Here is a 16,094-nt window from a genome sequence, read left to right as displayed (position 1 = left end):
TGGAGATAAGGAAGTTGTGGGAGTAGAGCTCCTTGCAAATGTCTTTGGGAGGGACAGTTTCTATCACCCACTGGCTGAAAAGCGATTCCACCTTGAAATGAAACAAGATCGAATGAGACCTTTCTCTGGGACGAGGAATGACTGATTCTTCACTGATCTATAAAGTTCTTCCATCTTCCATACTATGTTCCTTTGGGACCTCGATAATATCCGACCACATTTGTAGAAATTGGCTTAGTTGTGATTTGATCCCAGCATTTATAGCAGATATTGTGGCCATTGGTGATATATGTCTTGTGGCCACACACATATAGTCTCGAAGCCATTAGAGGAGGCCTTTTTGGAGCCAGACATGTTCTTCTTTTTTTTTTTAATATTTTAAATTTTTATTTTTTGTTTAGCACTGAAAAGTGCGGTTGATGGGCTGCCGAGACAGTGAGGCAACTCGATGCTAGTTTGAGAAGAAACTTTTAAAGTTTCTTCTCAGGGAGGAGGAATAGCCTAGTGGTTAGAGCAGTGGACTATGAACCAGGAGACCAGGGTTCAAGTCCTGCTGTCGCTCCTTGTGACCTTGGGCAAGTCACTTTACCCTACATTGCCTCAGGTACAAAAACTTAGATTGTAAGCCCTCTGGGGATAGAGAAATACCTACAGTACCTGAATGTAAACCGGTGTGATATCTCAATTGAGATGAATGTCGGTATATAAAAATAATAAATAAATAAAAAAAAAAAAAATAAAGAAGTGAATAAAGAGGGTACACGTCCATTTGGGAGCTCGGACAAAAATAGACTGAGGGTCTCACGAGGCAGCGTGTATGAGAAAACGTCTGCATATGCTCAGTAGTAAAATTTCTGAGTTAGAGAGATGGGTCCATTCAGTGCCATCAGATGAAGTCATGAACACGTCATGACTAATTCAGACCTTCTTGTCGACAGAGAAGCCTCTTGCTAGTGTGGGTAAAGGTACATGTGAAATGGGGTTTCACACATATTTTTACAAGCACAACCCCCTAATTGTTTTAGGAATGTGCATTTGTTTGAAATGACATAGACAATACCAAAAACATTGTCTATGTTGTTTCAGTTCATTTTTGAAATGAAACAGTAGAAAAAATGAAATTTTGTGGGTTTTGCCATCATTTTTTGTGCACTATTTGCACCAGTGAGCACAGATACACAAAACAAAAACTGGAACCTGGGGGTCTCTGGAGAACCCCTCTCCCACCTCTCACTGCTATCCCAGAGGTGGCCGTTTCCCGCCCAAAAAGAAATATTTTGTATATTAAACCCCGGGTTACAGGCCCCACCCCCATCCCATAGCCCTTTTCTTTGTAATAAAATACCATCCTGGAAGCAGACCCCAATGGCCCACCCTAGACCATCCTCCCAGGTCCCCTCCCTCTGGACTCATCAAATTCTCCCTGTTGGTCTAGTCGGGCCCTGGGAGCAACCTGTCTGCTCCTGGATCTGGTGGCTGCTATTTTTCAAGATGGTGCCGGCCTCCTGTTACTTCTATTATGTGGCAAGGGCTACCAGTGTTATTGGGTAGCCCTTGTCACATGGTAGGACAAAGGTCGGCTGACGCCATTTTTCAAAATGATGGCCACTGACTCCGGGAGCAGAGGGGTTGCTCCTGTGCCCCCACTAGACCACCAGGGAGAATTTGAGTCCAGAGGAGTCAGGCGGGTGGGCCAGTGGAGGTGCCAGCTCCTGGGGGTCTCTTTTTTAACAAAGGGAAGGGCTGGTGGGTGGGATGGGGTGGGGCCTGTGACCAGGGGTTTATTTGACAAAATATTTTTATGGGGCATTGGTTGCCTCCAGGTGCGGCATGGGGGTGGGACAGAGGCTGCCATTTAGCAAACAGAGCGCACTATTTTCCAATAGTGCACGCTATTTGCAAATAGCATGTACTATTTTCAGAAACCAAAACCAAACTGAAAAAAAAAGGGAAACATAAAAAAAGAAAATACCCCAAATGAAACAATTATAAAAAAACTAAATTACATTTTTTGTTGTGCACATCCCTATTGATTATCAAAGCACCAATTTTGCATATAAAACAGGATTTTATGTATAATTTGCTTTGGAAATCAAACCTTCTGTTTTACAATATGTTCAAATCAACAATAAACAATACAGTACTGTACAAAAATTTTACAAAAATTATCTATAAATGGCAAATTTATTTATTTATTTTTAGATTTTTTATATACCGGTGTTCCTGTATGAAATAGAAATCACAATGGCACTGAATGGAGCTTTGTTAGATGCAGGAGCTGTGAGATTGCTAAAAAACTACAAAATAACTTTGATACTGGCACGCAGGTGCACATGACGGCGCATAAGCCAGCTCGCATCAATGGACACGGCCATTTTATAACATATGCGCGTATATGCATACATGCGCACGTGTGTGCACAATTTTATATGGATGTGCGCAATGGCATGCAAATGCCGTTTCTATTGCGTAAATGTGGGGACTTTAGTAGACACACGTGCCGACACAATACCAGTTTATCCAGTTCATTCCCAGTTTGCCCAGGTAAAGGATAGGACTTCCTAACCCCCCTAGTTAATTAGTCTTCTTTTCACCCTGTTAGCCCCTACCCTTAAAACCCCACTGACTAGCCTAGTATTTTTTGTTTTAGGACTTACACGCCATCCATAGCAGAAGTAAAGTTACGTGGTAAGGATCCCGGCACGTGCTTATGTGCGCAAGTATTTATGCGCTGGTTTCATTCATAAATCCAGGCGTGTCCATGCCCCACCCAGACCACGCTCACTCACCACCCCTTTTTTCAGCAAAACTTGTGCTCATACCAGGAGATATGTGTGTATGTGTGCACTTTTTAAAATCTGCGCAGTGTATGCTGACCCGACTTCCCTGCATATCTCCTGGCTTTGGCATGCATAAGGCTTTTAAAATTTACCCATAATTTACCCATTTTGGGTGTGAGAATATATTCTTCACATAAAAGCCTATATTGGCTCCATTATGTAATATGTAGCATGGAATTCATTTTTCTATGTATTTTGAACAGCTTGAAGAATATGGTGGCTTTTATAGCCCACTCTGAACACCTCTCCCTCCCCTTTCCCCCTCCCCCACTCCCTGCTTCCTGAAAAAAAATCTTTGCTTGATCCTTTTCATAAGCCTCCGGCAGCATGAAAATTGCCATGGCTTTGGCATGTTCATTTTTATAATCCTGGTAGTTATCACCATCAGCTTTTTAAAACACTGTTAATTGAAGTAGTGTGGCTGCCATCATAGTCCACTTGGATATTCTGAAATAAAAATGATAAAATAAGTTGTGGGGGGATAGCTTTTTTTGCACTGACTTGATCCAGAGAGCATATCTCTTGAAAGCTAATCACAAATGTGTTAAATTAGTCTAACAAAAAGTTATCCTCTACAATTGATTTGTCTGACTTTATTTTTATGTAAAATGTTATTGGAAATCATATAGAGAAATGCTGGACCATTTTTAGCAGATAGCAAGCAATTACTTTGCATGTAATAAGTTTCTTATTTGTGCTAGTATGTGAAAGCCAACACTGCAAAGAATTAATGTGGATAGACTTTAATACTGAAAATAAGCAAACGGCCCTTATGGGGTGCTTTTCAGATCCTGAACCTGATAGCTACCGGTAGTTGTTCTTAGAAAATGTAATAATGTCTACAGTAAGAGGTGATGTAATACTGTAGGCGCATGTAAACATCTTTACCATGTGACAAAGACTTGATTGTGGGCCTTGGAATATGAATTTATAGATTCTACAGAGACGAATTTTTGGGGCGGGTGAGGAGAGAGGGTTGATTCACAGTTTCCAGGCGCAATGGCGACACATCCATTTTCAAAGTCCGTATCCGTTAAATGAACTGAAATAAAGAGGAGCCTGGATGTCTGGTTGCAACCTCATTTTGTATAGTTTAACAAACTTGGCAGGTTAATGTACCCAATTTAAATTACTTAAGACTGGACTCGGTCAGGTGTACTCTTTCCTCTAGCGACATTCCTGGAAATGCACAATAAGTAATGTTTGTTTTTAGATGTGGTTTCATTAACATTTGTCACTTCTAGGAATCACAGTGCTTGTCAAGTCTACACCTTACTTGTCTTAATATTACATAAGTACCTGTTAAAATAATATTCATGATTTTGGACAGAAGAAGAAGGTTTGGAAATGTCATTCTTTTTATTGAGATATTCATGAGCTGTTGCGTTTTTGGTACTTTTTTGTCACCTCTATACCCCTCCCCCCCCCCCCCCCCCCCCCCCCCCGCTGCAAGAATCTCCCTTATTATGCTCTTATTTTAGTTAACAAAATAAAAAACAGCAACAACTTTGCAAAGTCTCTCTCTAACCTGCACACTTGCCAGCTTGTGCTGCACGCCAAAGAATTCTGAAATGCATTACGCAGCCTTCTTCCATCTGTAGTGCTGGTAAGAAATCCTCTCAGAATAAAAAAACAAAACGTTAAACGCCAGGCATGTTGGCGATTTGTACCATAGATCTAAAGGAAACCTTTCAGAAAAGAAACATAGATTACGTTCCTGTTTTTAATTGATTTTTAAACAATCGAATCATGTAACCAGAATCAAATTACTGAAGTGGCTTTCACAAACTTGAGCAAAACGGCCATGAAAATTCTAAAAGCTTGCAATGCCGGGCTTGATGCTGTCCTAATACTCCTAGTGCAGGATATTGCATTTTCTTCATCTGAAAATGACTACTCTTGTGATCCATGCAAAACTAAGGAGACAATAACATATTAAGAATACGAATAGCAATATCAATGTGAAATAAATCAGATAGAAATGGTTACCTTTCTTGCTTCCTTACCATTCCATCTACATGTACTGTTGGCACTAATCCCTTTCTTAAACATCTTATTGCCTCTTTTCTGGAAATGTACTTTTCATTGCTGTTCAGGTAAAAATGGGCACTAATTATCTGTTTGATACCATACTTCTAAAAAAAAAAAAAAAAAAAAAAAAAATCAATATGTATTTCTTAATTATTACAGCCAGCAACAATGAAAGCGAAGGCCAAAAAGCAGTAAGAGCTATAAGGAGAGAAACACTGAATGAAAAAGGTAAGTGTTTATAATGTGCTGCTGTTTGGTTTATGACTCTTACTGTATCACCTGTCACCATTCCGTGAGTGCCGTGTTCTGGCAACTGTATCCCTGATTCACCCTGTCAGTCGTTATTCAAATAAGAGGCTTGGTCCAGGTAACTTTTGGTGTTAGGAAGACAAAAAACCAAGAATAAAAAATCACCTCCTGCGCCCTGGGATAACTTGTTACCAGATAAAAAGAGGCGGCGAGGGGGGCGTTTGGCAGCATGCTTAAATTTTAGCTGGTGAGTGCTGATCTTAAGGGTTACTTGGCTAAGGTTAGTCATGTAAGTCTGGTTGAAAAAATACCTGTTCTAGTATTATCTAGATAACTTTATCCAGGTATATACAAGAGAACATTTATCGAGGTATGTTCTACTGAACATCTGGGTACATTTTCTGCTTACCAGTCCACTGAATACCGACCTCTATGGAATGCCAGGATTAATATGACTGATGATAGATTATGTTTTTTTTCAGATAAAATATATTCTGAAAGGAGTACATTTAATGATTTAGAGGGTCATTTTCAAACAGCTTGCATAGGGCTAAAATCTGCAGGTACTGTTTATCCTGCAAACTTTAGCCCAAATTCTAGGTTGTTCCGAGCTGCACACAGACTTAACACGCAGAAAGTTACAGTCTGCTCGGAGCAAGTCTGAGTTTCTGCATGTAGATTTACATGCATATTCTCGAAAATTTGAAGAAAGTACATTTCCACTCAGCACACTATCAAGCTATGGAATCTGTTGCCAGAGGATGTGATCGAGGTGACTAGCATACCAGAGTTTAAAAGAGGTTTAGACAAGTTCCTGGATGAAAAGTTCATAACACATTTTTAGCCAAGTAGACTAAAGCAGCGGTTCTCAACCGGTGTGACGCGACTCACCAATGTGTCGTCAAGCACCGGCAGGTGTGTCGCGGCTCCAGGTGTTCCACTGCCCCACTTGTGCTTCCCTTCTCCCTAGGGGTGGGGCTGAAGAATGGAGAGACGTTGCACGCCACTGCTGGAGGCCAGGCCGGCAGGGCCGAAGAGTAGAGAGACCTGCGCGCCGCTGGCGGCGGGGCCGAAGAATGGTGAGACGCTGTGTGCTGCTGCTGGTGGCTGAAAAGTAGAGAGACATATGCGCCGCTGCTGGCAGGGCCGAAGAATGGTGAGACACTGCATGCTGCTGCTGGCGGGGCTGAAAATTGGTGAGACACTGCGCGCCACTGCCAGCGGCTGAAGAGTGGAGAGACCTGTGCACCGCCGCCGGCAGGGCCGAAGAATGGTGAGATGCTGCGTGCTGCCGCTGGTGGGGCCGAAGAATGGCGAGACGCTGCGCACCACTTCTGGCGGCTGAAGAGTGGAGAGACCTGTGAACAACTGCCGGAGGCCAGGCTGGTGGGGCCGAAGAGCGGAGAGAACCTGCGCACCGCCGGAGGAGGCTGGAGAGACGTTGCATGCCACCGGAGGTCAGGTCAGCGGCGGCTCATAAGCGGAGGCCAGGCTTATTGGGCCAAACAGTGAGAAGAGGCTCCATGTGAGCTTGTGTGTGTGGTAGAAATGGTGCCTGGATGCATGAGTGGCAGCTTTGTGTGTGTATGTGTAGTAGAATGCATGCCTGGGTGTGTGAGTGGCAGATTTGTGTGTGTGTGTAAGAATGGGTGCTTGGGTGCATGAGTGAGAGCTTGTGTGTGTGTGTGGTATAATGGGTGCATGAGTGGCAGTGTGTGTGTGTGGTTGTAAGTGACAGAGTATGTGTGTATTTGAGAGAGAGACAGACTGGTCAGGAAGATGACTGTGTGTGTGTGACTGGTGTCTGTGTGAGAGAGACAAAGACTGGTCAGGGAGGTGACTGGTGTATGTGTGAGAGACAGACTGGTCAGGGAAGTGACGTGTGTGTGTGTGTGAGAGAGACAGAGACTGGTCAGCGAGGTGACTGGTGTCTGTGTGAGAGAGACAAAGACTGGTCAGGGAGGTGACTGGTGTGTGTGTGTGTGAGAGAGACTGGTCAGGGAGGTGACTAGTGTGTGTGGGGGAGACAGAGACTGGTCAGGGAGGTGACTGGTGTGTGTGTGAGGAAGACATACTCGTTAGGGAAGTTACTGGTCTGTGTGAGAGAGAGACTGGTTGTGACTGGTTGTGGGCCCTAAGGAAGAGGACTGTGAGGACAGAGCTTCAGCAGCACTGCTGCTTCTGGTGAGTGCTATTGGCCTGCAAGGGAAAGGAGTAGGAGAGTTGCTGGAGAGGGTAAGTAAAGGCAGCTTTTAAAGTTTATTTTTCTTGATTGACTGCCATTTTAATTATTGGGTATTATGTGATGTGTCTACTGTTTTGAAATATTTTATTGATATTTGGACAAATTTAAATACTTTTATGAGTTTTTAATTGTTGATGTTATTCTGTTCATTAGCTGTTTTATAACATTTATTAGTATAGTTTTACAATTATTTCTAAGGGATATCTATCTATAGCAGCTTGGCTTTCTCTGTTTTCCTAATAGGAGGTGTATTAGTTTTTAGGGCCCGGTTAAATATTTGTAGTGGTAAATTACTGTCTTTTCATAAGGAGGGGTATTGTGCTTGCCAGTAAAGAGAGTTTGTTTTGCTTTTACTGAGATGTCATCAGATCCAGAATATCATTTTTTGTATGGTGAGCTGTACGGGTAATGCCCTAGTTCTGCTCTGCACCCATTTTTGGGGGTTGACGGGGTTCCTGAGGATGCAGAATGTATATTTATATTTTGCCCCATGATGGTCACATGTTCAGTGTGTCACGCATGTGAGAACCATCTGTCAGGTGTGTCCTGGCCGAAAAAAGGTTGAGAACCACTGGACTAAAGAAAGTTATTGCTAGCCCTGGAAATAGGAAATAGATCCTCTTTATGGCATCTGCCAGATACATGTGACCTGGACTGGCCATTGTCAGAGACAGGATGCTGTGCTCGATGGACCTTGATCTGAGTCAGCATGGCATTCCTTATTTTCTTATGCATATAAGTGCTTTCACCTCTCTGGAATACCTACCACAAGTGCGGGTAAAAATATGCACTAAATTGTGTTTCACGTGTACTTCTACATGCACAACCCCCCCCGGTAGATTTTCAAAGCGGCACTCAACCCGCATTAAGCAGGGTTTCTGAGCATATAAGTTGCTTTGAAAATCAGCTCGTAGAGGCAATTTTCAAAGGACATTTACCTGTTTGAAAATTGCCCGCCCTGTACATGGGTAAAAGCACATGCAGGGATCAAAAACACATAGGCTTTTTACCTGTGGGAAGAGTAGATGGGATCAAAGGAGAGGGGATAGGTTTGTCATTTTTAAAACCATGCAGATTATTTTTCAGGGAAAATGTATCAGCAGAAATGCAGGTGCAAATCTCTGCACATACATTTTCCCTGGGCAATTTTCAGAGGGAAAGGACATGCATACTTTCCCTCTCAGAGCTGTTGCAAAATCCATCGGGAAAAGCGCCAGCCGACTTTCCACCTAACTGCGTAGTTCTGAAAACTGCCCTCTTAATGGTCTAGAAATAAAAGAGAAAAACCAATAATATTTTTATTTTCAGAAAAGATAACAACTTTCACTTTGACTTACAAGAAATTCCTGCTTTCCTTGATTGCTTGATTACTGTAGAAGAAAGCTACAAAATATATTAAGTTTAAGGTGACTAATAAATTCAGCGAGGATGCAGTGAAACATCCCAGTGTTTTGCTTATCAGCTTTCTATATTGGAAGAGTGCTTTTGCTGCCAGCACAGACTACAAACACCCACTTAGGGAAGTAATTAAAAATCACAGGTTCGTTGCTTGAATGATTCACTGTATTGATATATCTTAGTGCATGTCATCTGTGGTCCCTTTTCTCTGATCTTCTTTGTGGCAGAGTCAGAGACGCGGCCCTTGATGCGGCACATGAAGGGGGTGGTTTGTAGAGGTCAAGAACTGTGGGATGGCTCTGTTTGTTAGGAGTATAAAGAAAACCTAAGGGACCAGCCCTCTGCAGGAAGCCTGATCCACTTTCTGCACTTGGTTCTTAGTCCTCAGGCTGATGGGGGGGGTTGTAGATGATGCAGAGGCAGTGTTACAGCCTTGGTAGGTGGGGGGGGGTTCCAGCTGTCATATAAATCTTAGGGTATATATATAAAACACATTCCAGAGAGAGATCGAGATCTGTGATTTGGTCTTTTACTGCAATTGCAGAGCTAGATGAGATGGGGAAGGTCTGGGTAACTGTAAGTGAAAACGTATGGCACAGTAGCCAAATGTGGTCAGGCTCTGATTCAGCTGGATACCCAAAGGCAGTGAAGAAAGCTCCTGGGCCAAAAATTCCCCACATACGTATGGCAGCACTGCTTTGCGGGGAAAGGATATGAAAAGTTCTTAGCAAGAAATCATTAGTTTCTGTGTTTAATTATGATGGCAGATGATAACAAATCAGTATTTCAAGGTCATAGCTTTCTTCAAGAATTTTCATCACTCGTCAAAATGAAGAACAGATTCTGATGGTGACCCACTATGAATTAAGAAAAGACAGGGTCTTTTGCTTTTATCTATTACTACTCTCCCAACAAGGCACCACCACACCATTATAAGGTGATATTGCCTAAAAAAATATTTTTTTCCTTAGAGTAGAAACATTAGCACATTTTAAAAGCCCAGCGCAGCATTCACTGGGGGATGCCCACACAAGTCGGGCTTGTGCGTGCTGACTGAATTTTAAAAGCCGCCCAGATGCGTGCGTATCTCCCGATACGTGCAATCTCACTTGCTTTCAAAAAAGGGGTGTGGTCTGGGTGAGGCATGGCCAAAAGATTTATTTATTTATTTATTTATTTATTTAACATTTTTCTATACCGAACTTCATGACAAGCTTCATATCAGGCCGGTTTACATGTGTATATAAATACTTACAAGCCCTGGCACGCACCCAGGTCCTCTGCCACATAACTTTACTTCTGCTATGGAGAAGCTATAACTGTAAAAAAACAAAAAAAAAATTCATTTCGTAGGGATTTAAAGGGTCTGGGGTAACTGAGGGGCGTTCCGAGGGCGTAACCGGATGACTTAGCCGGCTACCCTAAAGTTAGGAGGCTATAGTTAACTGGCTAACTTTAAGATAGTCGGCTATATTTACTAATGTGGTTTCTCTACTGAATATACCTCCAAAGTTAGCTGGATAAGATTATCTGGCTAACTTTGCTAGCCAGACTGTGTCTGAATATGGACCTCACAACCTTTTGGCTAAGGGAACACGAAATTCCAAGTGAACCATATCAGTCATTCGAGCATTCTAGTCCTAGAGAGAAAGAGGGACATCCTTTAACCAGTTGTAAAGTATATATTTCTTGGCTAATAGCAAGACATTTTCCCAAAAATAGTTTATTAAACTTCCCAATAAATATATGTTTGTCTAAATTCAATAATAGGCAAAACTCAGCAGAAAAAAATACTTTCTTGCCCGTAATCTTCTCCAAGTCACTAAAAATATTTTTCAAAAAAGTTTGAATTGATGGGAATGCCCATGAACAATGATATAGTGCACCTTGTGCATGGCATTTAAGACAAGAATCAGACTCGGCAATCTTCAACTGTTTCACCCTGACAAGTGAAACAATATTTCAGTGGAGAATACAATATTTAAGCTCACGAAGATCTACATTTAAAGAAATAGCTCTAACGAGTCGTGTACAGACCACCATGTCTTTGATTGTGAATTGTACTTTGCAATTCTGTTTCCACATATCAGCAAGCACTTTCATAACAGAGAAATAAGAAAATGAGATTAACAACTTGTAAAATTGTGATTCTGAAACTATGACCTGGTCAATCATGTTACACTCGGGTGTTTTAGTGAGCCCATGGGCCTCGGGCTGACCCCAGATGGATCCAGGACCGAACCGAGGGTTGACGGCGTGCTCCAGCATGGCTGACGGTCTTACCCTCTGCCAGGCCTGCAAGTTCCCAAGGCCAACAACATGATGATGTTGGAATGTGAATGGTCCTCTGACCATTCCGAGCCCTTTCGGACCTGCTACTTGGATCGGCATGGAGCAGCAGGCCTGGCCTTAGGTCGAGGGCAGACGGGCCTTGACACGAAGACATGACAACAGGATCGATGCAACGGCATCGCGGACGAGGACTTGACGCCAAGGCTGATGCAGATGGAATCAGAGACGAAGGCTGGCACTAAACAAGACACCAAGGCTGATGCGAAGACATCACGGACCAATGGTCGATGCGACAGCATCCCGGACCAGGGTCGATGCGACGACATCAGGAACAAGACATGATACCAAGAGTGATGTGACGGCATCCAAGACGAGACAAGGAATTTGACGAAGTCCAGACGAGACGAGAAGCTGGGTGGAAGGACATTGGCACTGTCTCTCAGGGCGCCCTACTCAGTTCACCTGTGGAACTGAGTCGCAGACCACCCTGTCCCACTGCGCGCCCTACACGGCTCGAGGAGGCTGGTCATGGACCACGCTGAGAACAGGATGAGCGCAGGGAAGGATCCAGTCGAAGCAGAACTCCAAGGATAGAGCCGATGTCATCCGAAGCTCCACCAATGGCTGGCAGGACATGAAGGCTCAGGAGCACTGGACATCCGTCCACCTGCAGGCTAGTCCCCACTCGGGAAAGACGTCATCCGAGGGACTACCGGCCTACAGGACCAGAAGGCTCAGGAGCATTGATGAAACAGCAAAGGGCAGGACATCGAGGAATCAGGAACAACAGGATGCGGAGAATCAAGACGAAACACCAGGACACCTGGACGAGGACCTCAGGCACGAAGACTTAACTTGACATGGCGTGACGTGACAACAAGAACTCCATGGAGAAGATGAAGAACACCTGATGGAGCTCTGGCAGGCAGGAGCCTCCAGAGTGAAGCAACTCCGATGCAAGGCCACGACTGAATGACGGAGCAGCCCTTTTATAGGGCTGGAACAGGAAGTCCACTCTCTAGGTGGGACCAGCACACTTCCTGTGCCTGGCCCTTTAAATCTTGGAGAGAGGCGCGCGCCAGCACCTAAGAGAGAGCAGGAAGCTGTGCAGGACCGCGGACAGCGGCCTACACAGAGCCAGAGACGCAGGGCTGGGCCTGAGGAACAGGCCCGACATAGGCAGCGGCTCTAGCCGCTGCAGGATCCCCGGGGGCGGCTCCAGCCGCCACTCCGGCCCGGTGATGCAGCCTTCGCGCCGCGAAGATGAAGTGACGTCGGCGGCGGCTTCTGGCCGCAATGGAGAGGCAGAAAGTCCGCGGCTCCGGCCGCAGTGAAGAGAACGAGTCCGGGCGGCCTCCGGGCTACAGGAAGAACTACAGTCCATGGCTTCGGCCGCGCTAAAGGCCCGACTCCAGCGGCACCAGCCGCGTTGGACAGATGAAGCAGCGCGGGTGAATGAAGTCTGCTCGCGGGAGGACCCGCGGGCAGCGATTCATAACAAATCACTTGAAGGGAAAAATCAAATTGTGCAAAAGTATAAGGAATGTCAGATTGCACAAAAGTGGAAACAAAGTAATGCCTCAATTGCAAATAAAGAAATTCTTCCTGGAAAATCCCTTCTCCTATATACAAGTTTTAAAGGACTCCATCATAATATTTAATTATTTATTTGTATGTTTATTTTTCAGGTTTTATATACCGTCATTAAGAACACAATGTTCAAAAAGTCAGTAAAGTAATACAAGAAAATATAGTTAAATAATAAATACATTGTAATAATATTAGTTCATAGAAATATTAGAGATGTTAAAACTTGTAGTATAAAAAATAAGAATACATATAAAATAATCACATGCATTAAAGTTAAAATAATAAATTATATAACTAAGAGCTCAAATAAAAATAAGTGGATAAAGTAACTTTGCTATTCCTTTATTGTCAGACTTGTTCTTGCTCACTGTTGTGTATTATATTACTGAGTTTGCTGATATTCAGTATACACTTTGTGAAAGAGCCATGTTTTAAGATCTTTTTTAAAATCTCAGATATTTTGCTGAAGCCTTAGGTTTTCAGGTAATTTGTTCCATATATTAGTACCAGCTGTAGAGATTGCTCTATTTCTCACTGGTGTTAGACATGCTATTTGTATGGTTGGAATAGTAAGCAGGGCCTTGTTACTTGAACGTAGGTTTCTTTAAGGCGTATGCAGTCTAATTGAGGCATTCAGCCATTCAGTTTTATACTCTATGCATTGTTCAATGGGAAGCCAGTGTAATTTGATCAGGACTGGTGTAATATAGTCATACTTTCTGGTGTTTGTGAGAATCCGTGCTGCCACATTCTGAAAGACCTGGAGGGGACGAATAATGGTTTGAGGAAGACCAAGAAGTAGGGTATTGCAGTAGTCAATATTTGCAAATGGTAATAATTGAAGTACTGTCCTAAAGCTATTTTCATCCAATAAAGGTTTCAATCGTTTTAATGTATGCAGTTTATTGTATCCATCTTTAAGTTTTTTTGCTATATGATTCTTTAAAGGCAGCTCGGAGTCTATGATTACTTCTAAATCTCTGGCGTTATTAGAAATTTGAAGCTTGGTAGTATTGTCTTCCAGCGTGATGAATGCAGGTTAGTGTATCCGTGTCTCCTGTCCAGTAGTATAATTTCTGTTTTTTCCACATTTAGCATTAGAACATAAGAACATAAGAAATTGCCATACTGGGTCAGACCAAGGGTCCATCAAGCCCAGCATCCTGTTTCCAACAGAGGGCAAACCAGGCCACAAGAACCTGGCAATTACACAGAAACTAAGTCTATTCCATGTTACCGTTGCTAATGGCAGTGGCTATTCTCTAAGTGAACTTAATAGCAGGCAATGGACTTCTCCTCCAAGAACTTATCCAATCCTTTTTTAAACACAGCTATACTAACTGCACTAACCACATCCTCTGGCAACAAATTCCAGAGTTTAATTGTACGTTGAGTAAAAAAGAACTTTCTCCGATTAGTTTTAAATGTGCCCAATGCTAACTTCATGGAGTGCCCCCTCCGATTCACATCTTACCTGTTCTAGACCTCTCATGATTTTAAACATCGCTATCATATCCCCCCTCAGCCGTCTCTTCTCCAAGCTGAAAAGTCCTAACCTCTTTAGTCTTTCCTCAGAGGGGAGTTGTTCCATTCTCCTTATCATTTTGGTAGCCCTTCTCTGTACCAGAATTGTACACAGTATTCATGGTGCGGTCTCACTATGGAGCGATATAGAGGCATTATGACATTTTCCGTTTTATTAACCATTCCCTTCCTAATAATTCCTAACATTTTGTTAGCATTTTGTTAGCATTAATTTCATGTTTGTAACAAGTTTTTAAATAAGGGAAAGATACATTGCTGGAAGTTTAAGGGTGGAATCAATTGATGACGTAATTGGAATGAGCATTTGAATGTCATTGGTATATATAAAATGGGTTAAACCAAGACCGCTTAAAAAGTGACATATTGGAATCATATATATGTTAAATAATATAGCCGATAAACACTGGAGTTCCACAAGGATCCTCGTTAATTCAAGTTTATCTGAGGTCTTAGTTTTGATTTTGACTTGAAAATGTCTGTTTTTTAAGTAGGAGGAGAACCATTTTAATGTGGTATTTGTTAGTCCTATTTCAATTAATCGATCTAATAAAATAGTGTGGTCAACAGTATCAAATGCTGCTGATAGGTCTAATAGGACTAATAAAAAACTTTGACCATTATCAAAGCCTCTCATGATAGTATCAGTTAATGCTATCAGCAGAGTTTCTGTGCTATGATGTTTTCTATTAGACTGCAGCATTAGTAAATCTCCTAAAGTAAATACTCCAGGCCCGATATTCAAACTGCAGATAGCTGGATAAATAGTACTTATCCAGCAATCTAGCGTCCGCTGAATATTTGGGTAAACTGAGCAGCTGCTAGATAGCTGGATAAATGACTTATCCAGCTATCTTATAGCTGGAGAAAAAATGGGCAGGCAATGGGTGCCTCAGGGTGGCACCACTTAGCTGAATAACTTATCCGGCTAAACAGCAATTTTGATACTTAGCTGGATAAGTCTAGAACTGCTATTGAGCACGTCTAGACTTAGCCAGATAACACTTATCCAGGTAAGTAGTCTTTTGGGCTCGGATATTCAGCAGCATAGCCATGCTGCTGAATATCCTCGTAACTTGGCTGGATAAGTGTTTCCTGGCTAAGGGCCAGATTCATTAAGGGGTCGATTTTAAAAGGAGTGTGCACGCGTCCATGTGCACGCTTACATGGACGTGCTGATTTTATAACAACCATGCGCTGGCGTATCGACTAGAATAGGTATAAAGGGGAAACCTTAACCTTCACTCCCATTAGCTGCCTCAAATATCTCCAAACTTTCCTAATGGAGACCAATACATTGGCAGCCATAGCTATTGATTACTGACTACTTCCGCATTCAAAACATATCTTAAATCCAAGGGGTAAACTGTTTGCTTCTCCATTGCTATATCTACAAAGCAACCAGTACCTCTCAACCACTCGGAGAGGTGATCTCACAATGCTGCTGTATTATAGAATCAAAAATTTGGGAAATTTTATCCACCATCCAAAATTGCAAGCATTAATAGCCTTCTTACCTTTCCATAAAAATTGGGAACACAATATGGTAAGCAAAGAACCATTTTTAAGGTGAAGAACTTTAGGCAGCATGAGCAGTATATAAAGCATTTTGGAGAACATTATATAAAGCAATTTTTACCAAAGCTATCCTGCCCTGCAACAACAATGGAAAATGTGCCCAACTACTTAGCTCATCTTCAAAAATCTTCAACATCAGTGGGATATTGGCTGCATATAGTTGGAAGGGATGGTATCCAGATACCAAAGTATATTCAAGCACATTTTCAAAGGGGTTTATGTACATGGCTGGACCTTGTGTGCGCTGCGTGCATTTTAAAATGGGCCCGGCCACGTGTGTAAACCCCAGTATGAAAGTGCTGGGCCTCTCCAAAGGGGCGGCCCAGGTT

General features: G+C 42.7%; 1 protein-coding gene across 1 annotated transcript in view; it reads left to right on the top strand.

Moving 5' to 3' along the window:
• DHRSX (dehydrogenase/reductase X-linked) overlaps nt 1–16,094 on the top strand; it is a 363,656-nt gene that overhangs the window by 19,410 nt on the left and 328,152 nt on the right. Inside the window, exon 3 of the mRNA XM_029603254.1 lies at nt 5,031–5,099. Coding sequence (XP_029459114.1) covers nt 5,031–5,099 — 69 coding nt within the window. The remainder of the gene's footprint in view (nt 1–5,030; nt 5,100–16,094) is intronic.

Source organism: Rhinatrema bivittatum, chromosome 5 (assembly GCF_901001135.1).
Source record: "Rhinatrema bivittatum chromosome 5, aRhiBiv1.1, whole genome shotgun sequence".
In the NCBI taxonomy this organism is placed as follows: domain Eukaryota; kingdom Metazoa; phylum Chordata; class Amphibia; order Gymnophiona; family Rhinatrematidae; genus Rhinatrema; species Rhinatrema bivittatum.
This window is presented reverse-complemented; position numbering and strand designations above follow the sequence as displayed.